The sequence below is a fragment of the Vidua chalybeata genome, chromosome 11 (genome assembly GCF_026979565.1).
Source record: "Vidua chalybeata isolate OUT-0048 chromosome 11, bVidCha1 merged haplotype, whole genome shotgun sequence".
NCBI lineage: Eukaryota > Metazoa > Chordata > Aves > Passeriformes > Viduidae > Vidua > Vidua chalybeata.
In genome coordinates this window covers 14,295,033-14,317,317 of record NC_071540.1, presented here as the reverse complement: position 1 = coordinate 14,317,317, position 22,285 = coordinate 14,295,033, and the positions used below count along the sequence as shown (strand labels likewise).

Sequence of the window (22,285 nt, the reverse complement as noted above, 5' to 3'; positions counted from 1 at the left end):
TGGCACATGTGACCACCCTGGCTTCTCTGTGGAGAGGAAGGACTTGGGTGACCAGCTGCTCCCTGGTGGTAAATTTGGAAAGGAAGGAAGAGAAACTAGGACCCTCTTATCACTCAGTGCCAGCTCCCAGTGGGTGAGGCAGCACAGGCAGTGTGAACCAGCAAAGCCCTCTGCTTGGTTGAGGCTGCAGCAGAAGATGGGGAGGTGGGTGCATTACCCAAGCAGCAGAGGAGACCCACAAGTGGTGAAGTGTGAGGCTTGTCTGAGAGCAACCAGGGTCTGACTGTCAGGTGTGGAGGGAGAGGAGATGATTCAGATGGGGACAGTATCAAGAGCAACAGGGCACATGGAAGAGGACCAAGGTGACTTCAGCCACCTAATTTCATGTGGACACTGGTCTTTTCAGAGGGCATCACCGCCTTCCTGGGGACAAAGAAGGTGCTCCTGGTGCTGAGCATCCAGCTGCAGGTGAAATCCAAGTATGACGACTTTATCTTGGTATGTGCAGAGTCTGGCCTGGTTCCTGCTTTCCTGGTTTCCCCAGGAAGGTGTTTCTGGTTGCAGTGAGGGACAGGGGTGGCTCCCGTGTCACCATGGTCCCATGTCACACCTTGCCTAGGTCCTGACGCCCTGGAGAGCCTACGTGCTGCCTGTGATGCTGCCAGTGAGGGTAAGTGTGGGGCCCCTGGAACAGCCCTGGGGTTCCTGGGGGGGCTTGGGGCACTGGAGGGAGTGACCCATGAGTCACATGGGACTGGGTCTGGGGAGCCCTCAAGAGCAGGATGAGGAGAGAGATGGGGGGAAGGGGAGGGGGGCTTGTTTGGGGGCTGGTGAAGGGTGGGGCCAAGGCCAAGCACTACTTGAGGCATGGGAAAGTGTGGGAGCTGGGGGGGGAACCCTTGGGTTTCCTTTCTCCATCAGCACTGGGGTTGATCCTGCTTCTCTCACCTACAGGTTCTCAGCAGCTTCAGCTTCCTGGAGGTGAGGGAGATGACAGTCCAAGAGCCCAGTGTGGTGAGTGGAACAAACTGGGACAAACCCAACCTGGGCATTACCCCTCTTTCTGCCCACTCCCCCATTGCAAACTCTGGTCCAGAGCCCACCACAGGATCTGGGGGTGTCCTGGTCCCCCACTGTACATTGAGGGTCACCAGTGTTGATCTTATCAGGGAATTGCCCTGGAGCTGGAGGCGCAGGGAGGCACCCAGGGGTGCTGGGTGGGTGCCTGAACTTCTTCCCCTCTGGCATCCACGGACAGCACCTGGCCATGGCACCTCCTGCTCAGCAGGGACAAGGTGACAAACGGCTGCAGGCTTACCAAGGTGAAGACAAAATTAGCAGGAGGGTGTTTTAAACCCCGTTAATCCTCTTAGAGAGGGGCGGGCACATAGGGCAGATGTGGCAGTGGAAACCATGGAAGAGAGGAGTCGGATATCAAGGCTTTGGATGTATTGGCCAAAATAGGGCTGTGGTCGTGGTTAGCCTCCTGTCTGGTCCTTTCTAACATCCTGTCTGGCTTTTTCTTGGTAAAGCATCATCAGCAACCATGGCCTCAGCCTCCACACGGGGTTTCTGCTGCTCAGCAGGCTGCATGGCTGAGCTCCAGGAGAGAACTGAAGGAGCTGGGCACAGACAAAGGGGTGCAGGGGGTTGATACCTCAGGGTGGAGGGGGGCGAGACATCTGACTGGGACATGGAAAGCCCAGGGATTGTTAAAGGGCAGGCGGTCCCACGCCCTCCTGCCTCCACAACCCCAGGCACTGGCGGAAGCGCTGTCCTTGCACGATGCCAGCAGATAATTGTCATCCTGCTCCCACGCCTCAATCAGCGTGTAATTAAATCAGGGAGCATGTTGCCATGGGATTTTTTTTTTTTTTCTGGTAGGAACCATAAGCCCTAAAAAAGCCCTAAACCTCGATTAAATAAATTCAGGGAGGAAACCTCCATGCTCCAGCTGCAGCTGCTGCAGGCAGAGACAAGGCTGTTCTCACCTCACTGCATCGGGCTGCCTCTGCATCAGCTAAAGCTGAATTTTCAGGAGGTTTATGCCTTATTCTGGCACACTAATGCATTTTATCCTAAATTCCTGGTGCTCACAGCATTCTCTGTGCTTATGGCTGGGTTGGCAGTGAGGAGCTGATGGCTGTCACCGTTGTGTCTGGGGGCTTGGGGACGCTGTGTGCTGCCAGCTCGCTCAGGAATCTCTTGTCCTTTGGACCCTGCAGGTTGTCATAGAAACAGAGGCAGCGTCTTACGCCTTCCGGTTCATGTCCTTGGATGATCTGGAGCAAGTTGTTATCCATGTCACCATGTCACTTAAGAAGGTCTTTCCAGACTCATCCCTTGGGTAAGGGTCTTCTGCTCCTGAGGAGTGGTTGTGTAGGAACCAGAGCAACCCTTTTGCCCAGAAAAGCCCCAGATTGTAGAATCCTGGAATGGTTTGGGTTGGAAGGAATCTTAAAGATCATCTAGTTTCAACCCACCTGCCATGAACCAGAACACCTGCAGCTAGAAAATCCCAAATATAGGATGGGTCTACAACATGCTTTTAGCAGGAGAAAAACACATGGATGAAGGTGAGACCCTGTTCCCTGACTGAATATTTCTAGCCACCCTACAACCCCTAAGGGTTGCAGCTAAGCATAGAGTGGGGGAGATGCTCTTCCCCTGGCCCACCCTGACACACCCCTCTGCTCCCTCCCCAGGACACTGCTCAAGAACTCCCCCCCCAGCCTGTATGAGAGGATCCAGCAGATCACAAACTCACTGGAGGAAATGCTGCAGAGCAACCCTGGGCCTTGTGGTAAGTCCTGCCATAACCTCCCTCAGGCAGGACCAGGAGGGTTGGAGCACTCTGAGAACCATTCCAGCCCTGTATCCATCAAAAGCAGCTCTGCTGACAGCCCTCACCTCTGCTGGCAGGGCACCTGTGATGGCTTTGGTCAGATGGAGCCCTGCTACTGGGGTCTAGTGTCCACCAGCCCACCCCATCCCATGGGGCAGGAGCAGGTTTGAGGGGATGTAGCTCCCCAGGAAGAAGCAGCAGGAGAGCGGGAAATATTGCTCAGAATCTACCTGCAAGGACCTGTAGCTATGCATGCTTCTACCCACCTCATATGGCACCACTGCAGAGCCAGGAGTTTTGCCTGTAGCCTGGTCTGGAGTAGGATCCCTCCATTATCCCCACAGCAATGTGCCTTGCCTGGTATCCACATGGAGCAAGCAAAGCAAGCCACAGCCCCCACTTGGGGGCTGACAGTATATCTTGCTCCCCTTTTAGAGAGGGAAGGGGGAGCCCTCAGCATCATTTCTGAGCCCCTGTCATCCCTCTCCTGTTTTCCACTCTCCCCAAAGTTCTCCTCCATGTTCCTTTGGGAAGGTGTGCCCCCAAAACTGCCTTCTCTTTGCAGGGGGGTTTTCGGAGACCTACGCTGCTCTGTGTGATTACAACGGCTTTGCCTTCCGCGAGGAGATCCAGTGGGTAAGCTGGTCCATCCCATGGATGCAGCAGTGGCAGTGTGTCACTTGCTGACAGGATGCCTGTCAGCCTCATGGAGCTGCTGGGGCTGGGACAGCCCAGATTTGGGAGCTGCAGCTTTGCCTGGCTTGAGTGCCCCTGCTCCTTGGTGGGCTGGAATCAAAATGCAGGTGGGAGCGGCGTGCCTTGGACCAGGCTGTTTCCCAGACTGTGACCTAAGGGGAGGCCCTAGAAATCTGGGACATTGCTGGGTGTCAAAGGAGAGGAGAATCCTCCTGGGACCCAGCCACAGCAGGACTCACTGTCCCCCCTTCCTCTGGACACTGATCCCAGCTCACCTCTCCCCCCACCCTCACTCCCACCAGCCTGGGGTGTGCTGCCTTCTGACCATTCCCTGTAGAAGTTGTCCAAGACTCACCAATCTGTCCCACCAAGCTGGGACACATCCCCTGCCAGCCAGAGCATTAGGGAAGGTTTTAGGCTTTGGGGTTAGGCAAGGGACTCCCCAGCATAGGCTCCCCAAGGGCTCAGCTCCCTCCAGCAGCACCAGGGATCTGAGCCCTCCCCAGGACCCAGTGCTGAGCCTGATCCATGTGTCCATCCTTCTGGGAAGGACGTGGACAACATTTACCACAGCCAGGACTGCCGGGAATTCAACCTGCTGGACTTCAGCCACCTGGAGAGCCGGTGAGTCCCCCAGCCATGCTGCCTGCATTGTCCCAGCACTCATCCTCATTCTCCCTGTCCTTGTTGGGGGACCCAGCATGCTCTTCTGCCCATGTTAGAAGCTTTTATAGGTTACACGCTCCAGGGATGCCACATCTGCAGCCTGACACTCCCCCTCACCAAACACTCTGAGCCCCATCCCATGGGGCAGCAGCTGAGAGTCCAGGCAGCCTCTCTGTTCATTTTTAACTCTTAGATCAGCCTGGGAGCTGTTTTTAGGGCTGAAAACCCAATGTCACGGTTGCTCCTTGCAGCTCGTGGCTGTCAGGTGTTTCCCTATGCAAAGCAGCTGGTGCAGCTTGCCACCCTGAAACTTGCACTGCTCCCTACCAGCCCCCCCCCACCAGACATCTGTTATAACCTTGTTATCACCTGATTATAACCTCATAGTGGGGCTGTGAGCTCCAGCTGTGCCTGGAGTTCTCCCTGTGGGGCTCAGCCATGTCTCCATCCCAAGAAAGACAGAACAAGGGCTCAGCTCTTAAGGGAGGGAGCTGCGAGGCTGGGACACAGCAAGTCAAAGTTCTGGGTTGAGTGTTTTGGGGAACAGAGGATCTGTATTTAGCTGGTGAAAAAGGAGACAGTTTTAGAGATTTCTTTGGATGAGGAAGTAAAAAAGAAACTTTTTTCCACTCAACCAAAACCTGTGGTGTTGCTCACATGAGAGCTCAGAGTTAAAAAGAATTTAGAACCCCAAAGTTTAGATAGAAACATGCAAATATTTTGATTAATTTTATTTTCCCCAGTGGAATAATCTGGGGAAGATGATCTGTACCTGTGGGTTGCTTTAAACTCACAATCCCCAGTCCTGTTCTGTTGAACGTTGTGTTGGAGCACATTGAGGTTGGGTGTCTTGGAGCAACCCAGGGTTGGGTCAGTTGGAGCACCTCGGGTTTGGATGTGTTGGGGCACCCTGAGATAGGTGTGTTCTGGCATCCTGGGTGTCTTGGGGCACTCCAGCTATCTTGGGGCACCATGGGGCTGGATGTCTTGGGACACACCCCAGTTGGGTGTTTTGGGTCATCCATTTGGGATTAGCCTTGGCTCATCCTGACCCTTGACTCCCTCATCCCTGTCACCCTGCAGGGATGTGGCGCTGAGTGTTGCTGCCTTGTCCTTCAACCTGTGGTTCACCAAGCTCTCCTGCAAGGATTTCAGGCTGGTGAGTGCCGGTGCTGTGGCTCTGGGTGCACCGGAGTTGGCCAGGTTCCCAGAAAGGCTTTCTTCTTCCCTGCCAGAATCAGGAGATTTCAGAGCAGCTGCTCTACATGCTCAGCAAATCAGTGACATTGGAGGAGCTGGTGCTGGAGAACTGTGGGTTGAAAGCGTAAGTGAAGGTGTTGCAAGGCAATGATGAGCAGGATCTTGGCAGCCTGGTGGTTCTTCCCTCAGTACATGGAGCAGGGAGGTCCATGCATGGACCCCTGTGCCAGGGGTTGGTGGCTCCATCCCCTCCACACTGGGAAGCTCACTGGGAGCAGAGATGCCCATAGCCTGGAAGTGAATACCACTCACCCCTGGAGATGCTCTGCTTCCTTCTGGCTGCTCAGATGAGCCAGGTCTGCCACACAGGAGCTGGTGGCATGTCCCTGTAAGACTACAGGGCTGGTGGCTGTCTTTCCTGGAGGTGTCCAAGCATTGCTCAGATGAATGACCCTTCTCCCCACAGTGACTTTGTGCAGAGGATGGCCCAGGCACTCAGCAGCCATCCCAACTCCGTCCTGCACACCATCAACCTCTCTGGCAACCAGCTGGAAGATAGAGGTACTCAAATTCTGGGCTGGGATGAGTTTACACCCACAAAAACTGATGTTCAACTCCAGATCCCACCAGCAGCTGCTTCCTGTCCTGGAGGCTGCAGCTCAGGGTGGGATGAACACCCAGCTGTGCTGGCACAGCCATTCAGAGCTCTCTGCTCTCATCAGGGGTCACTGCCTTCAGCCGGCACATGGAGAAGAGTTCCAAGGGTCTGCAGAGCCTCAGCTTGGCCAGGACAATGCTCACAGCCAAAGGTAGAGCCCAGATGCCCTTGCCCCATGCCACAAAAGAAGTGATGGAGAGGCTGCAGGGACACCCTGGAAAGGGCACTTTCATGGATGCAATGTCTGCTGCTCCAGCTGGAGGGAAGCTCCCCTGCTCTGCTCCATGGCTCTCCCCAGTGCAGGGAGCCTATAGCCATGCCTCTCTCTCGCTCTCTCCGAGCAGGGATGAGCACGTTATGCAAGGCCCTCACAGATAACAAAGCCATTGGATTCTCCCTCCGGCACCTGGACCTCTCTGGAAACCCTGGCACCCTGGCTGGGGATGACATCAGTGTGAGTATGCATGCTGTGATGGGGTGGGGTGTCATCACTCAGACTCTGTCCCCAGTGTGGTTTGGATGGCTTTGGTCTCCTCTGGTCTGTGCCCTGCCCTGCAGCACCCCAGGGATGGGGAGGTCATGGCTGCAACACCCCGTGCCTGCCTGGGAGCAGCTGGGGACACCCTGGGGACACCCCCCTGCATCTCCTTGTGGGAGTGTGGCAGATGCCATCTGGAGCAGGGATGTATCCCATAAGAGAGTGGGTTCCTGTGTGCAGGATTCACCCCTAGTGCTCAGCAGCAGGGAGGAGTCAGGCTGGAACTGGGATTCCAGGGCTATAGGGTGCTGGGTGAGGGGTGGGACTCAGGGGCAAAGCTGCTGAGCCCCCTCTGCTCACAGAATCTGCAGAGCCTCCTCCAGCATTGCCACTCGCTCTCCCACCTTAGCCTGGCTGGCACAGACTGTCCTTTGGATGCTGTGAGTACCATGTGGGGATCCTGGCAGTGAGCCCTGCCCTCAGTCCCCCTCCATCCCTGGGCTGTGTGAGGGGCTGCAGTGCCCCAGTTCCTCCTCCACATGGCTCACATCCCCACCCTGGCAGCTCTTTGGAGCCCTGGTCCACGGATCCCACACCAGCCTCATCCACCTGGATCTCTCAAAAAACGTGTACTCCCACAAGTAAGCCTGGGGATGGCATGAGGGGGGTGGGGTACCCAGGGGTGGGGTACCCAGGGGTGGGGTACCCAGGGGGGTGGCTGGTGCTGGGCTGCAGTTGTTGCCATGCTGTGCCCATCCTTTTCAGGAGGGTGAAAACCATCTCCCCTGACATCAAGGAGTTTTTCAGCCAGGCCTGCTCCCTCAGACATGTCTCCCTGGCAGGTACCAAGCTGCCAGCCGATGTCGTAAGGTGCGATTGGGCTGCGGGAATGGATTTGGGGTGAGCATAGCCTGGGAGACCTTGGTCAGGGCTGGTGGGGAGGATGGAGGGAAGGGGCTGTGAGAGGCAGAGCTCTGGGAAGAATGCCTTCTCCAGCACCCCACTCCCAGGAACGTTGGGGGTGCCCCATGGCAGGTGCTGGTGCCCCCATTTCTTGCACTGATGGGGGCTTTGGTGACTTTTCCAGGGTATTGCTGCAAGGGCTGGCAGACAACAGTCACATCAGTGACCTGCACCTAGATCTTAGCAGCTGTGAGGTGAGGGCCCAGCTCCCATGGGCACCATCCCTCTGGCCAGGGGGTCCCACTGTGGCAGTGTGGGAAGGTCCATGCCCTGTCTGAGCTCCCCGACAGGAGGATCTCGTTTGCAGGGCTCGCTGCCTCCCCTTTACTGATGTCTTGCTGTCTCTTCCAAGCTGAGATCAGTGGGGGCCCAAGTCATCCAGGATCTCATCCCTGATGCCAGCTCCATCAGTCACCTGGACTTGTCTGACAATGGTAGGTTGCTTTTTCCCAGCCTGGGAAAAGATCTCTGATATCTCCTGGACTTTCATGTCCAGTCACCCAGCACAGGGAGTGAGGTGATTTCTTTATGCCCTCCTATCTCAAGACTAGCCAAAATTTCTCATTTTGCGTCTTTCTTGATACAGTCCTCTTCAGTTCACCGAATCTGAGGTGGTCTCATGTCGCTGGTTCAGGGTTTGAAGCACTGAAAGGGTTTCCCTGGGCAGAAACTCTTCCCACCTCTCTGCAGGTGTTTGTAGCCCCTGCTGCCAGCCTTGTCCTGCTGTGGCCTCCAAAGCCATGGGCAAGTGATCCTAATCATCACAAACATCACCTCTGCCAGTTGTTAATTTCACCTAGCAGACCCTAAACTTTCAAACAGCCTTGCTAAGATCTCACAGCAGACCATGCAACTCCTCAGTAGCCAAATGGCTCTGGGAAAGCTGATGTGGTTTAGAGTCACCAATGCTCCAGAAGCTCATGCTCTCACTGAAAATCTTCGGTCAACCTTTGCCAAAATATGCTTCTATTTTTGGCTTTCCCAGTAGAGCATCTCTGTGCAGGAGGGACAGTCCATAAGTGGGTGTTGGTGTCTTGTGCCCTTGGCTAGTTGAGCTGCTGAGTGAGCAGATCCCTGCCCATCTCTCTGCTGGATTTCCCTGAGGATGGTGCAGCCAGGAGGATGGGACTGCAGGCAGCTGCCTGAACTCCCCTATGCTGTCCAGGGTGGTGGGTGGGTGCCTGAGGGATGGCAGAGAAAGCAAGTGCCATCTCCAGCTCCCTCAGTGCCCCCATGGCTCAGCACAGCCTTGGCACCCCAATATCAAGAGTGCCCACCGTGGCTGCTCCTTCCCAGAGGTCATTTCCCAGGGACCCCCGCTCTGCACAGGTTTTCAGGCTCCTCAGGGAAGCCAGGAAGGGAGGAAGATGCCCAGAAACCTCCCTGGCCATCTCCAGCATCCCACTGTGGCAGCTTGGTGGCTCTGCAGGTCTCCTGTGAGGGACCACCTTGGTGCCACCTCCATGGATTTGTTGGAGCATCTTGGTGGGTGTCTCCATCTCCTGCAGGCTTTGACCCCGACATGGTGACACTGGTGCTCTCCATTGGCAGAAGCAAATCCATTAGACACGTCTCCCTGGGGAAAAACTTCAACATCAAGTCCAAGTGAGTGCAAAGCAGCAGCACCCAGGCTTGGAGCCGCCCTGGAATGGTGCACCCTCATTGACTCTTTCTCCCCCTCAAAATCCCATGGGCTGGTAGGAACTGCCTGCCCACCCAGGGAGGGTCACCATTGCCAGCACCTGGTGCAGTGTCAGAGATGGGTCATAGCCCAGGCAAGAGTAGGAGGGAAGACAGAGCTCTGCCAGCTGCCTCTGTGGCCCCAGGGCATGCACAAGTAACCCCCTCACAAGCACCACCTCTCCTGCAGGGAAGGTCTGTTGGATGTCCTGCACCGCATTGTCCAGCTCACCCAGGAGGAGGATTGTGTAAGTCCAGCTTGCCCTCAGCCACCAGAACCATCCCATCCACGCTCCTGGTCGCCCTCAGCCATCACTGTGCAGTCTCCATGCAAGGTGCCATCCAGATCCCTCCTGCACAGGCTGGGAGCAATCCTCCCTTTCTCCCATTGCCATTCAAGTCCTTCTGCTTTTATTATTCCTCAGTCTGAAGCAGAAGCTCAGACAGAGAAGTGGGAAATCTGGGAAAATCGAAGCCCGTACCTGGCTAAAGTCATGGAGGAGACATTTGTTGTAACCTGCATTCAGCACAGCTTTCCCAAAGAACCTCTCTTTTCTCCTCACTGCCTGCCAGACATCTGAGCTAAATCCAGCCTGTCTAAGCAGTCATTGCCCTTCTGTTTCTCAGGGTTCAGTATCACTTGTTCTCTCCAAAACCAGCACCAGCCCTGAGGCTGCTGGACAGGGGTGGAGGCTGTGTCTGGAGGGTGACATGCACCTTAACATGTCCTGGCCTCCTGTCCCCCTCCTTGTCCCTTTTCCAGCCTCTCCAGTCACTGTCTGTGGCTGAATCGCGCCTCAAACTGGGAACCAACGTCCTGCTGAGTGCCCTGGGCAGTAACACCAGCCTCGTGTCCCTGGACATCAGTGGCAACGCCATGGGGGACACAGGGGCCAAGATGCTCGCCAAGGCCCTGCAGATCAACACCAAGCTCAGGTAGCAGCAGCTCTATAACACCCTGTGGGTGACCCTGTGCTGGGTGGCCCTGATGTGATGGTTCTGATGTTGATGCCATCAGAGGAGGCTTGTCACAGCTCCTGGTGGCCATGGATGCAATCCTGGACCACTCATGGTACAAGGTCAGATGCTATGACTGCATTTTGCACCCATGGCAGTCATCTGGCAGTGCTGGCAGGGGACATGTGAAGGACAAGAGAGCAGCTCCATCCCTGCCCTGGTGCTTGCCACCTCTTTTCCAGGCTCCTGCACAGCCCAGCATGCTGCAGACAGACCTTTGGGGTCACTGCCCTCACCTCATGCTCTGCCATCAGTTCCTAAAACACCATTTTTGACCACATTGTGTACACAAAGCCAAAGCAGGGGTGTCTGCAGAGGACATGGAATGGTGTTCAGCCAGAGCTGTTCCACTGGGACACATCTGTCCCTGCCCACAAGATGGTGCCTGAATGTGTCTTCCCAGCCCTTCACTCCCTCCAGGCATCCACCTAATTTATACCTCCTTGCAAAGTCAAAATTTAGGTTTTGCATACTGAAATTTTTTAACCCTGCTTTTAGGCTCTCTGATGCCTGGGGTCAGATTTGGGCTGACTCTTGCTAGCACCCACCTCAGGGTGGTGTGGGCGTGGGCAGGGCTCACCCAGGTCCTTCTTTTTGCAGGACTGTGGTTTGGGACAGGAACAACACAACTGCCCATGGGCTCCTAGAGGTGGCTCAAGCTTTGGAGAGGTAAGGAAGGAGCCTCTTGGTCCTCCTGGCTTGTAACTGCCATGCAAAAGAACCTCTGTCACCAGCATGTCACTGTCCCCAGGGCCTTTTTTCCCCTGGCCATCACACAGTTTCATACATATCCCAAGGGAGTTGGTCCACAGCTCTGGCCTTGCAGACAGAAAAGCAAGCTGACACCCATTTGGTGATGACACCCCCACTACCAGCCTCAGGGACTCCCCTGGGCTCTGCATCCCAACCAGCACAGCCTCATGTCACCCAGGGAGCCCCCAGTGAGCACAGGGCGATCTGCTGCTGGTGGTGATGTGGTGCTCCTCTCCTCCCTGCCCATGACAGATGGGTAGAGTTTGTTCACCTGCTGAGTACACCCACCACCCTGTCTGGTGTTTGGCTGTGCAGATCTCCAGAAATCTGAAGAAAGAGGGGTGCATGGAGAGCCTGGGCAGGTGGTCACTGCCACCCCATCAGGGTCTGATGAGGACAAGAGTTCGGTCATCCCTGTCTCCAGGGCTGGACCTCAGGGCAACATCCAGGCTGCTGTTGGGTGGGCTTTGAGCCTGTCGTGTCTATGGGGACGTGAGGAGGGGGGATGAGCCCTGGGTGCAGCAGCCCCTGCCCACCCCGCTCTGCCTCACAGGAATTACACGCTCAAGTCGATGCCGCTGCCGATGAGCGACGTGGCGCAGGCCTACCGCAGCAACCCCGAGAGGACGGAGGAGGCCGTGCACAAGGTGGGGCATGTGGGCTGTGGAACGCAGGGCCAGGTGCCACCATCTCTGCTCATGGCCTCTTGCCTTTGCAGCTCCAGTCCTGCCTGACGAGAAACCAGCTGCGGCAAACGCTGCCGGCACAGACCTTCCGGCTGCAGCAGGGCATCCTCACCACCTCTTCTGAACAGGTTTGATGGACAAATTACTGCATGGGGCTGCTCCTCCCCTGCCCCTAACGACCCCGGCTTGCTCATGTGAGCTCTTGCAAGCAGCAAAACATGCTTTTAACCTTTCCTGAGTGGAAGGCAGAGCAGATTGGAGAGATGGAACAGGTTGCTCAGAGAAATTGTGGATGCCGGATCTCTGCAACTGTTCAAGCCCAGGTTGGGCTTAGAGCAACCTGGTCTAGTGGGAGGTGTCCCTGACTATGGCAGGGGGGTTGGAATAGGAGGACCTTTAAGATCCCTTCCAACCCAAACCATTTCATGGTTCCATGGTGAGGGTGGGGGCAGATGGAAAGCAAATCTCCTGGAATCCTGCTGGTTGCATCCATGCATTTCATGCATATGCACTGCTGAGATAACTTGCTGCTACGCTAACCTATACAGTGTGTTCCTGCCCCCTGTGTACTCTTGCAAATCCCTGCCGTGTGGCATCCCTGGATATTAGGCAGGGAAGCTCTTGGAGGCTGTAACCTGCCTGTGCCCCCTCCAAGCACACTCTTCTCTGGGAAAGTCACAGCAAGGAGGGGAACTGGCAGTGCTGCTCCAGCGCTGGCACATGACACAGCCTCTCTGTGCTCCAGATGGTGAATGAGATCTGCCTGAGTGTGCAGAAGCACGTCGACATCCTGAGCACCTGCATGGGCAGGGAGGTGGAGACGGACATCCTCTGCGCCGAGGAGGCCATCAGGAATGCCAACCTGTCTGTCAGTGTGAGTCCACAGTGTGGGAAACCCCTGCAGCTCATTCGGGATCCAAGCGGGGCATTGATTAGTTAATGACATCATTAACCAGCAGTCAGGGAATTCCAGAATGTCGATGCAACATTCGCACACCACCGAGCACTTACAAACATTAAAGAACAGCTGAGAATTTCTGAATTCCCTTCTAGAACAAAGATCAAAATGTTCTTAGTCCCCTTGCCCCAGAGACACACAGCTGTGTGCACACGCCCCACAGGGTTACAACCCCTCTTCTTCTGGCATCCCATGCTCACACGTCCCTCCTTGGGAGAGATGGGTGCTCCAACTTTGAGAACACCCTGCAACCCACAGATGCCCACACTGGTGAGAAACCTCCCTGAATCCATGAGGGATCCCTCCCTGGGGCACCTTCATCCCACCCCAGCAGTGAGAATGCTCCATCAGCCCATGACAAAATTCATCACGTTGGTTTGGCAGCTCCTGGCTCTGTCAGACCTGGTTTGATCCTCCTGGTCTTGCTTCTCTCTCTCCATTGCACTTTTTCCTCCTCCTCTTCTGCTTCTCTTCAAACCACCTCCTTTCCCCTTTTCCCCACCTCTCTGGCATCCCCCTGGTTACTTAATCTGGCAGAGATTTAAGAAGACAGTACTGACATTGGAGAGGTGGTGAAAGGGTTGGTTAAGGGTCTCCCTGATGCAGGTAGCGGGTGCAAGAGGGGAAGGAGAGTCAGTGGGTGGTGGGGAGAAATTGAGGGGATGCAGGGACTGTGAGGGACGAGGATGCCCAAACCTGGCCCAGCAAAGCCAAAATATCCCTGGGTCTCCCCAGCTGATGCAGGTGATGCTCTTCCATGGGAGAGCCATGGGTGCAGGCTGTACATGGAAATATGGGAAGAGAAGATGAGGTGACATGGGATGATCCACACCATCTCTCTTCCCATGTCAGATCCTGCCTCTCTTGTATGAGGCGGGAAACACCCCCTACCAGAATGGCAAGCTGCAGCACAAGCTGGAGTGTCTCACAGAGGAAGCATCACAGACCTGCAGCCGGGAAATCCAGGTGAGCACCCATGGGCAGCACGGGGTGTTCATCAGCCTTGGCCCAAGGATAAGGGGGTTGGTGTCAACTGAAAGCCATGTGGATCCTGACAGAAAAGAAACGGAAACCTTCCTTTCCTCCCCAAACTTCAGGCAATCATGCAGGCGGTGCTGGACACGGCGCACGGCCTGTGCCCAGCTGTGGTGCAGAAGAGCGGGGTCAGGGATCAGCTGGTGAATGCCATGTCGGAGCAGATCTGCCTCCAGGACCACCTCAGCCTCAGCACTGTCCTGGACCAGATGGTCACCGACGTCTTCAGCAAGCTGAAGTGGGTGATGTGCTGTTCTTCCTTCTCGCTCAGTCACTGGCACTGACCCATGGGGCCAGAGGAGCATTCTGGGGGCTCTCTAGCAACTTCTCTTCTCTCCACATTGTGGTAGAGGTGTGTTGGGTCCTGCTGCTGTGTTTTCCAGCTGTAGCTTTGCTTCCTGCTTGGATGCACTTTGGATAAGTCGCTAGGGTGCTGGGGAAACCCATGGGGTGATGATGTTGCAGCAGGCACATCCCCTCGGCTGGCCGTGACCATCAACAATGGGATGCATTTGGCATTGTCTATCCCAGCCAGTGCCTATTCCCATTCATACTCTGGCAGCACAGACCCAGCAAGGCACAGCACATGGGCATGTCCTGGGAGCCCCTGTGTGCCACAGCCAAGCATCCATCTCCTCAGCAAAGCCCTCCCTGGGGAGATGGCCCCATGGCATGCAGGGTTGGTGGGTGCTGGCCCTGAGAGCCCTCTTTCTGCTCCCAGTGAAATCAAGCTGTCCGTCACAGCTGCTGTAGCCGACTGCATCGTGGATGCCGTGCTGGGAGACCTGACCATCGCCCAGTGCAAACTGGTGAGTGCTGGGGGCTGCCAGCACCTGCGGGATGTGGATGTGGGGCTGGGATGCAGGATGGGGGTCTGGATACCCCAGCATTGTCCAGGTACCTGGACACCAATGCTGTGACCATGGATTTTCAGTCTGGGAACCAGGACAATTCCCACCCAGGCTGGTTTTCCTCCCAGGTAATCCTCTCCCAGTGTGGTCACAGCAATAATTAAAACCCTGAGCAAAGTCCCGGCGCTGCTGCCGTGTGGCGGGGGGTGCTGGGGTGACACCAGGCACCAGCCACTCCTGCAGCAGGGCAGCTGCGCTGGGCTGGACACCGGCTAATCAGGCCTAAATCCGCTCACAAATCCCAGCCGTGGCTAGGGAGCAGAGCAGCGCAGAGCACACAGGGCAGCCGAGCACGCTTCAGCCCCTGGGATAATTTAAGCACTTCCTAATGGTTTTAGGCAGAGAGCCTCTCCAAGCAGGGGCTCGACCTCCTGGTGCTGCCGCCGGAGTCGGCTGAGGACGATGCCACCGCGCTGGCGAGGGGCAGGAATCCTCCGGACCTCGCCGCAGAGGAGGTAGGGTCCGGACCCGCCGCTCCCGCGTGATGCCCGCGGTATAACCGCCCTTTATCCGCCTTACCGGATGATGCCGGGCTTAACACCACAGCCTCTCCGGGAGCACTCAGCCCCCGGCACCCCCCAGGGTAGTGCTAAGGCAATTAGTGCTGGGAAATGGGACCATCAGCCTGCCAGGCCATGCTGCTGGCACCAGAACGTGTCCTTGTGGCAGCCTGGCTGCTTGTACCTTGTCCTGCTGTTGCTGCTTTGGGACCTGGGATCCAGTGTAGTGCATGGTTCTGGATGGGGAAGTATCCAATCCAGCACCGTGGGTCGTTCTGGAGCCGGGACAAGGTGAAGGGGTACAGCCCTGGGAGCCTAGGGGTGATGGAGGGATTGATCCCATCACTGGGTGAAGCCTGGCTAGCTCTGGCTGCCATGGGATGTCTTGGCACAGCCAGCCTGTGCACGCGGGAGCTGCCACCATCCCTCTCTCCCTGCAGTACAAGATGGCCCTGCGGAGGAGAAACAAGCACTTCAGGAGCATTCGGCCCACACCAACTGTGAGAAGTAAGGTCACCGCAGAGCTGTCCCTCTGCTGTGGCTCAGTGGGTGCCACACTGCCTCCACAGGGCATGGCAGGGGCGGGGGGAGCCAGGGAGCCTCATGGTCCGAGCCCCCCACGGTCATGGGCTGAGGGCAGCAAGGTCTGGACCCTTCAGAGAGCCTCTCCGTGGTGGGGGGTCTGTGGGGGAAGCTCACCTTGACCTTGGTCTTGTGCTGGTTCTGGGCCTCAGCTAGTTCAGTGCCCTTGGGCAGTGGAGTAAATGCCCTGAACTCCCTCCCCACAGAGCCAGCTAGGGATAAGCGGTTTGTCTGTGATTGTGGGTGCCATGGTATCTCCCACGCCACCCTGGCCATAGACATCACCCACTCACCCAACTCACTTGGGGAGAAGACATTGCCCATGAGTTTCCCTTGCTGCTAGTGTTGTTCCCACCTGCCTGGGAGGGGAATGAATCTCAGGGGGGGCACAGACAAGGAGCAGCTGATGGGCCACTCTGCTTTGGCTGAAGCAGAGCCCATGCAGACTCCAGCACTCAGCACCCCTGTGTCCCCAGGGGATCCCTGGGCCCCACAGCACCCTGCTGCCCACCCAGAGGGTACGGGGGGGGGGGGGGGGGTGGGGGTAAGAGGCTGCCTGCAGAGCAAAGCGGGCGTTTGTGAGTGCTGCTCGCTGGGACAGCGCTGGCAGAGTTCGTGCCGTTCCACTGCTGCCCGCTGCAGGTCTCAGGGCTGGCTGCGGGGCTCGGCTCGGCCCCTGCCTGAGCATCCCCCCACAATCCCCCCACAGCATCATCCCCTGCACGCAAACCTCCAGCGGCGGTGGCAGGATCCATCCCAGGCTGCGCCGCAAAGCCGCCACGCACGCTCCGGGCGGGCACGGCCGCGCTCCCTCCCCGCGGCGGAGCCAGTGCCCCGCTCGCTGACCCTCCACGCGTGGGCGAAGGTGACGGCGTCGGTGATGATGATGATGATGGGGAGGCCTGGCGAGGGCGGGTGTCAACAGGGACCCTCTCGCCTCTCGTAGGTGTCTCGGAGCTGGAGCCGGCAGCGGGTCGAGACGCCAGCGGGCTCCGAGCTCACCGGGCGCCGCCGTCACTCAGCCCCGCCGCGCCGCCGGCACGCCCTGCCTCCACAAAGGATGCTGAGCCTGCGAGCGGCTCGCTCCCCGCCACGCAGCCTGCCACCGCCACCGGATTCCTTATGGACCTGCCGACCGCCGGCGAGAAGCTGGAGCATTGCACCAAAGCCAGGCCCCGGCCCAACCGCCGGCACAAGCAGCCGCCCAGCAAGCCGAATGTAAGAGTGGGGGCACGGCTGGCAAGGGAGGTGGGGTGTAATCGGTGTGTTTTTCCCATTTTTTTTTCTGCTTGGGTGAATTATTGCGGTCAGTATTTGTTGCAAGGCAGGAAAATAAGATGCGCAAAGACGCGGTGGGTTTATTATTCTGCATTTCAGCTGCTGCCGGAGCCTCCTCCTCCTCGGGGGGCAGCCTGAAAGGATGGGCAAGGGGGCTGGGGGGGAGCAAGGGGAATCATCCATCCTCTTTCCTGCTCCCCACTGGGAGATGCTGAGCTGTGGGAGCAAGGAGAGGAATGAAAAACCCTGCAGAGTTTGGGTGCAGAGGGCCAGCGATATGTTCAGCAATGGCTCCAGCTGCCTCCCTCCTGAGCTCCATTTGCTCCCCCTTATCCAAAATCCATCATCCCTGAAGCACTGGTGGCCACCACAGCTCCCGGTGATGCTGGTGGGGCTCTGCCAGCCGTGATGAGGTGGGTTGTGCTCCCCCCATCCAACAGGCAACTAGATGGGGATTCTGCCTTTGCACCCCCCTTCCCAAAGGAAAAGTAACTTTTGGGTGCAGTCAGTGGCGAGTCCAGCTCTGCCACTGTCCCTGGGGCTGGATCCTGCTGGCATCACCTCATCCCCATGCCACCGTGATGCAGCTGGATCATTTCACTTGCTGGAAAGCCCTGGCTTGCACGGCTGTGGTGATGCTTGCCCTTGGATCACGGTGGGATCAGGGCTGGCAGGGGGCCGGAGGGGGAGGCAGGAGCTGTGTCCCACGGGCAGGGTGGGTTCTGGAGGTTGGCGGGGCCAGGGGGCCATCACCCTGCAGTGGGACAGGCTTGCCTGGCAGCCAGGGTGGGCCAAGGCTTGAGCAAGTACAGGCTTTGATGGATGTGATATGACAGGGAGAGCAGATCTCAGATGGCTGGAACGGCTCCTGAGCGGCATCAATCCAGCCGTAATGAAAAGTCATTATGGATTGAAATGCCACCGATGGGGAAGTGCCTCCTTCTCATCGATAGGATGCCACTGATGCAGTGGCATATGCCAGGGAGAGGAAGGTGCCATGGTGGAAGGCTTGGCCATGGCGTGGACCACTTTGTTATGGGGATGGAGCAGGTGGCTCTCATGCAGACTGTGGTGGCAGTCCAAGGTTGGACTTACAACATCTGAAGGATGTAGATGTGGGTCCTTGCAGGTCACCTGCTCCATTACCCGCCAGCAGCAGAGAGGTCCCTTTCTTGGAGCTCAGACGGAGGGAGCATCCTTGCCAAAGGCTTCTCCCACAGTATGAGTGCCATACCTCAGCCACTGTGCTGGGCAAGGGGATGCAAGGAGCCTGGGGCTGCCTGAAGCTCCCAGTCCTCAAGGGAGGGAGCAGGATTAGAGCTCGGATGCAGCTGATAACATCATGGTTTGGCTTTAATGCTGGGTATGAGATGGAACGTGCCAGCACCCATCCTGCAGGGGCACCCACTTGTTCATGCCCAGGGGTGGGTGACACACCTTTATGCCTGGGGGCACCTTTTTCCTGTGTTGGGCTGACAGCAGCTGTCCCTCACAGGTGCAGCCTGTGGCCTGTGAGAACAGCGAGGACAGGAGCATTACCCGTGTGGACGAGGGGCTGGAGGACTTCTTTGCCAAGAGGCTCATCACAGAAACACTGCCGTAAGCCCGGGGGCTGCTCAGGGCCCCTCACCTGCCCAGCACACAGCCATCCCCAGGTTTCAGCAGCCTCCCTGCAAACGCTGCTGGCCCCAGTGCAAAAGGGATGCTGGGGAAAGCAGCACACCCAAGGATATTGCCAAGGGCAAGGCTGGGGGAAGAGGAATGGGATGGCATCAATGGTGTGCCAGATGTGGCCATAGAGTCTGTTCCACAGTGGGGAGGCAATGAGGCAGCAACCATGGGAACTATGCTGGGAATAGACACTGCCATCTCAGGTGGAGTGTCCAGGGTCTGGATCCATCCCTTTAGGGTGGGCAGGGTGAAAAAACTGATCCCTTACCTCTTGGCAGCCTGGAGCTCACCTTTTCCAATGTTTCATCTCTCCCCAGCCCCACGACTCCGGAGACCTGCCCAGGTTCAGCCCCTCTGGCTCCCTCTGGTTCCCGCACCCTCAAGAAGAAAATTGGGAATTTTTTTGCCTTCAAGAAACCCAAATCCAGCCGGGGCTCGAGGTGTGAGAAGGAGCCCGAGGGTGGTCCCACTGCTCCTAGGAGCAGGCGCTCGATGCTCAGTGACATTTTACGAGCCCCCAGCAAGGCAGGCGAGTCAGGGAAGCCCCTGAGTAAATCGGAGGAGGGGGGTCTCTCTGCCGAGCCACACGCAGAGCCTGAGCACTGCCAGACCCCTGACTCTGCCCGGAGGATCCGGCCCAAGTACTCTCGGGAGGGCAAATCCCAGTCACTCATCTTGCTGTCCGGGGAGGACGAGGATGCACTGGGGGTCAGGCATGACAAGGTAAGCACTGTCACAATCACCAAGCCACCGCCACTGCTCAGCTCACCTGGTAGGTGCTGCTCCCATCCACGGATGCCAGTGGGGTTACCAGGGAATGCGAGGACACTGGAGTGATGGCTGGGGATATCCCCACTGGGTCGTGTCCATGTCACCATCTCCTGGCAGCATGCCTGGGGTTGGGAATGTGGGTGCCCTGCAGGCAGGAGTGTGGGTGCCATAGGTGCTGTGGTGGGTCCATGTTCCTGGCAGAGTTGTGTCTCTCCTGCAGAAGAGGCAGCTGGAGAAGAGCGAGGGGGAGTTGTCCAGTTCTTTCGAGCAGCGCGTGCAGGTCATGCTCCATCGCATTGGCGTCACCAAAGGCCCAGCTGCTGAGAGCAAGAAGCAGCAGGTGGGGACTGGTTCCATTTTTGGGATGAACCCTGACCCTTCAGGGTGTTAGGAGATGGTGGTCCTTAGAGTGGGGACATCTCCCTACTGGGAATGGCAGCACCCAGCTCTGTGCTGCCACTGCCCATAGCCTCTGCCCTGTCACCTAACTCTTTGCAAGGGGTGAATTCCTATACACTGCATGGTGTCTGTCAGTCTGTCCCTCCTTTCCTGGCATGCACCCATCCCCTGCAGCCACATCAGAGCCTGGCAGCAGCACTCTGCCCTCTGCACCCATTGTCTCTGTGGGCACTGCTTCCCTGATACCTCCCCTTACCAGTTTTTTCCCCCTTGCAGAGCAAAGACAACGAGATCAAGAAAGCTGGCTCAGATGGTGAGGGGCTGCTCCCTCCCCACCCAGCTGGGCACCCATGGGTGGCCATGGGCAGGCCCCCTTGGACTCCCAGCTGTGGGTCCTACATCTTTCCCTTGGTGGCACTGGGCAGACCCCAGCTCAGTGATGCTGGCCGGTGGCTTGTGCTTGCAGGGGACATCGTAGACAGCTCTGCAGACTTACCGCCATCCCTGAAGGCCCGCACACACTCTGTGTCCACAGGTGGGTCAGCAGTGCTTGCTGGGGGGTCACACCAGGCCCTGGGGCAGAGGGCTTTATCCCCTCTCCTAGCACCAAGCATGGGGACTGGAGCCAACGGGGACCGGTGGGCACAGGCACGTGGGCAGAATTTCACCCTCGGGAGGGTGTCCTACTCCCATGGGTGCCCATCCCTGGTGTTGGCAGATGGACACCAGCCCATTGCCCAGTCCCTGGGCTGATTGCAGGCTGGTTCCCAGCACCAAGAACCATCCCTGGGGCTGTCACTTCTGAAGGCCCACAGCTCCATCCTGCCTGCCCCGCAGACGCACCCTTCCGCAGCCCAGCCGCCAGGACGGAGCCCAGCGCCGAGCCCAGGCCAGCCTGGAAAGCCCTGGGAAGGCAGCTGCCCGCTGAGCCACCGGCCATCAGCTCCGACCAGCCCCGGCGCTCCTTCACCCTAGCAGAGCCCAGCGGGCTGCTGGAGCCTGGGGACCGGGAGGGCTGGAGCAGCAGCCTGCCACGGCTGGGCCGGAATGTGCCGGTGGCACTGCCACGGAGGGTCAGCCATGGTGGGGAGGTGGGTGCTGGCACCCTGCCCACCCTGCCCACACCACCCAATACTGAAGGTAGGAATGCATGAGGTGCCCATGGTTGCCTCATTCCACTGCTGGCCTGTTCTTGGAGCCCTTGGGATGGAGCAGGGAGCCAAGCACACGGTGGGTGCTGGGTGCTGATGGGGCCTGCCAAGTGAGGTGCTGTGGGCTCTGTTCCAGTGACACCTCCCCATTGCTTACACAGACAACCGGCTGATGGCACGGCTGGCAGCGCCACGGGGGACCAGCCGCCGAGCACTGTCCGTCCACGAGGAGCAGCTCAGGGAGCCCGAGTGCCCGGCAGAGCTGGGAAGTAAGTTGGGTGTGAAGTGGGACCCCAAGCCCTCCTTGCACCTACCGCCAACAGAGGTGGTGGTGTTCCACATGCGTGCTGGTGCTGCCTCTCCCAGCTGGTGGGTGATAGACAATGGCACTGCCACACTGGGAAGTTCCCGAGGGCAATTCAGCACTGGGCTCAGTTCCAGCAGGAGCCAGGCCACTGTGCCCCACCCCTAACATGGGGCTGGGTTGTGTTTCCCCCAGTGGGCACCGTTCCCCCGCGCCTGCGGCGTTCGCCTGTGCTCAGGCACAGGACCAAGCACGAATCCCTCTCAGAGATGGAGGGTGAGCCTGGACCAACCTCGGATGCTGAAGGTGAGATTGTTCCCCTCCCTGCTAAAGCGGGTGTTGGGGTACCAAGGGTCCCCCCATGCTTACACCAGCACCTGTGACCTCTGTAGGTGCCACGCTGCAGGACTGGCCCCGTGCCGGGCTGGAGGAGCCGCAGGCTGGCACAGGCACTGAGGGTGAGCAGCCGCAAGCCCTGGCACAAACTGTTGGGAATGCACAAGACTCAGCTGCTGTAGACCAAAGACGCCCAGTGCCGGGCCGGGAGGAGCCGGCCCTGGGACAGTGAAGCCCCTGCATGTCACCACGCTGTTCCAAATAAAACCCTGCAAGCAAGTGCGCCGTGCCGGGGTGCTGGGCAGCTGGGGTGCAGAGAGGATAGACGGGGCACCAGGCTGGCGTGGATGTGCCAATGATGGCATCGCCCAATTTTCGCCATGGGGACAGCCGGGCCACCAGCATTGCCCAGGATGCCCAGGGACTGTCAGAGCCTGCAGGATGCATCCAGTGGTGTTGCAGTGCCCAGTGCCCTCTGTCGCTGTGGGCTGCAGCAGGGGAGCCGGTGCAGGCAGCCAGCTATTTTTAGGAAGCGTTCCCAAGGCACTTTCACCACTCCAGCTCCTGACCCCATGGGGTACTGCTCTCTCCAGCCCCCACCAGACGCAGGCTTCCATCAGCGGGACCACGACCCACCGCCTTTCAGCACGCAGCTCCATCCCCGCAGCTCCCTGACGGCACCAGCGTGATCCTGACACCCCAGTGGCTTTCTCCTGTGTTGCCCTCTGCTCCGGACCAAACGCATTC

General features: G+C 57.9%; 1 protein-coding gene across 3 annotated transcripts; it reads left to right on the top strand.

The window, feature by feature from the left end:
* The first annotated feature begins 333 nt into the window (after positions 1–333).
* On the top strand, positions 334–22,232 carry CARMIL2 (capping protein regulator and myosin 1 linker 2). 3 transcript variants are annotated; one of them, XM_053952663.1, is made up of 39 exons: positions 334–498; positions 620–670; positions 955–1,014; positions 2,226–2,347; positions 2,706–2,803; positions 3,411–3,481; positions 4,092–4,165; positions 5,291–5,366; positions 5,443–5,531; positions 5,874–5,968; positions 6,130–6,216; positions 6,410–6,519; positions 6,906–6,983; positions 7,108–7,184; positions 7,309–7,413; positions 7,631–7,700; positions 7,859–7,940; positions 9,015–9,111; positions 9,377–9,434; positions 9,950–10,122; positions 10,804–10,872; positions 11,510–11,603; positions 11,675–11,770; positions 12,388–12,516; positions 13,453–13,566; positions 13,698–13,873; positions 14,357–14,444; positions 14,885–15,001; positions 15,487–15,553; positions 16,575–16,846; positions 18,402–18,505; positions 18,895–19,300; positions 19,569–19,688; positions 20,024–20,060; positions 20,214–20,282; positions 20,585–20,887; positions 21,060–21,167; positions 21,398–21,508; positions 21,595–22,232. In XM_053952663.1, the coding sequence occupies exons 1-39, from the start codon at positions 385–387 to the stop codon at positions 21,768–21,770; spliced, it is 4,443 nt and encodes a 1,480-aa protein (XP_053808638.1). In that variant the 5' UTR covers positions 334–384; the 3' UTR covers positions 21,771–22,232. The 3 variants fall into 3 exon arrangements, with proteins under 3 accessions (XP_053808638.1, XP_053808637.1, XP_053808639.1); XM_053952662.1 differs by having other exon boundaries at positions 7,309–7,443; XM_053952664.1 differs by lacking the exon at positions 20,585–20,887 and having other exon boundaries at positions 7,309–7,443.
* The last annotated feature ends 53 nt before the right edge of the window (positions 22,233–22,285 follow it).

Excerpts from the sequence above, each read along its gene's own strand:
- CARMIL2 (XM_053952662.1), top strand. The coding sequence starts at position 385 with ATGTGGACACTGGTCTTTTCAGAGGGCATCACCGCCTTCCTGGGGACA. Across the intron at positions 2,348-2,705 it reads TTTCCAGACTCATCCCTTGG|GACACTGCTCAAGAACTCCC; the intron begins GTAAGGGTCTTC and ends CTCCCTCCCCAG. Across the intron at positions 3,482-4,091 it reads TCCGCGAGGAGATCCAGTGG|GACGTGGACAACATTTACCA; the intron begins GTAAGCTGGTCC and ends CCTTCTGGGAAG.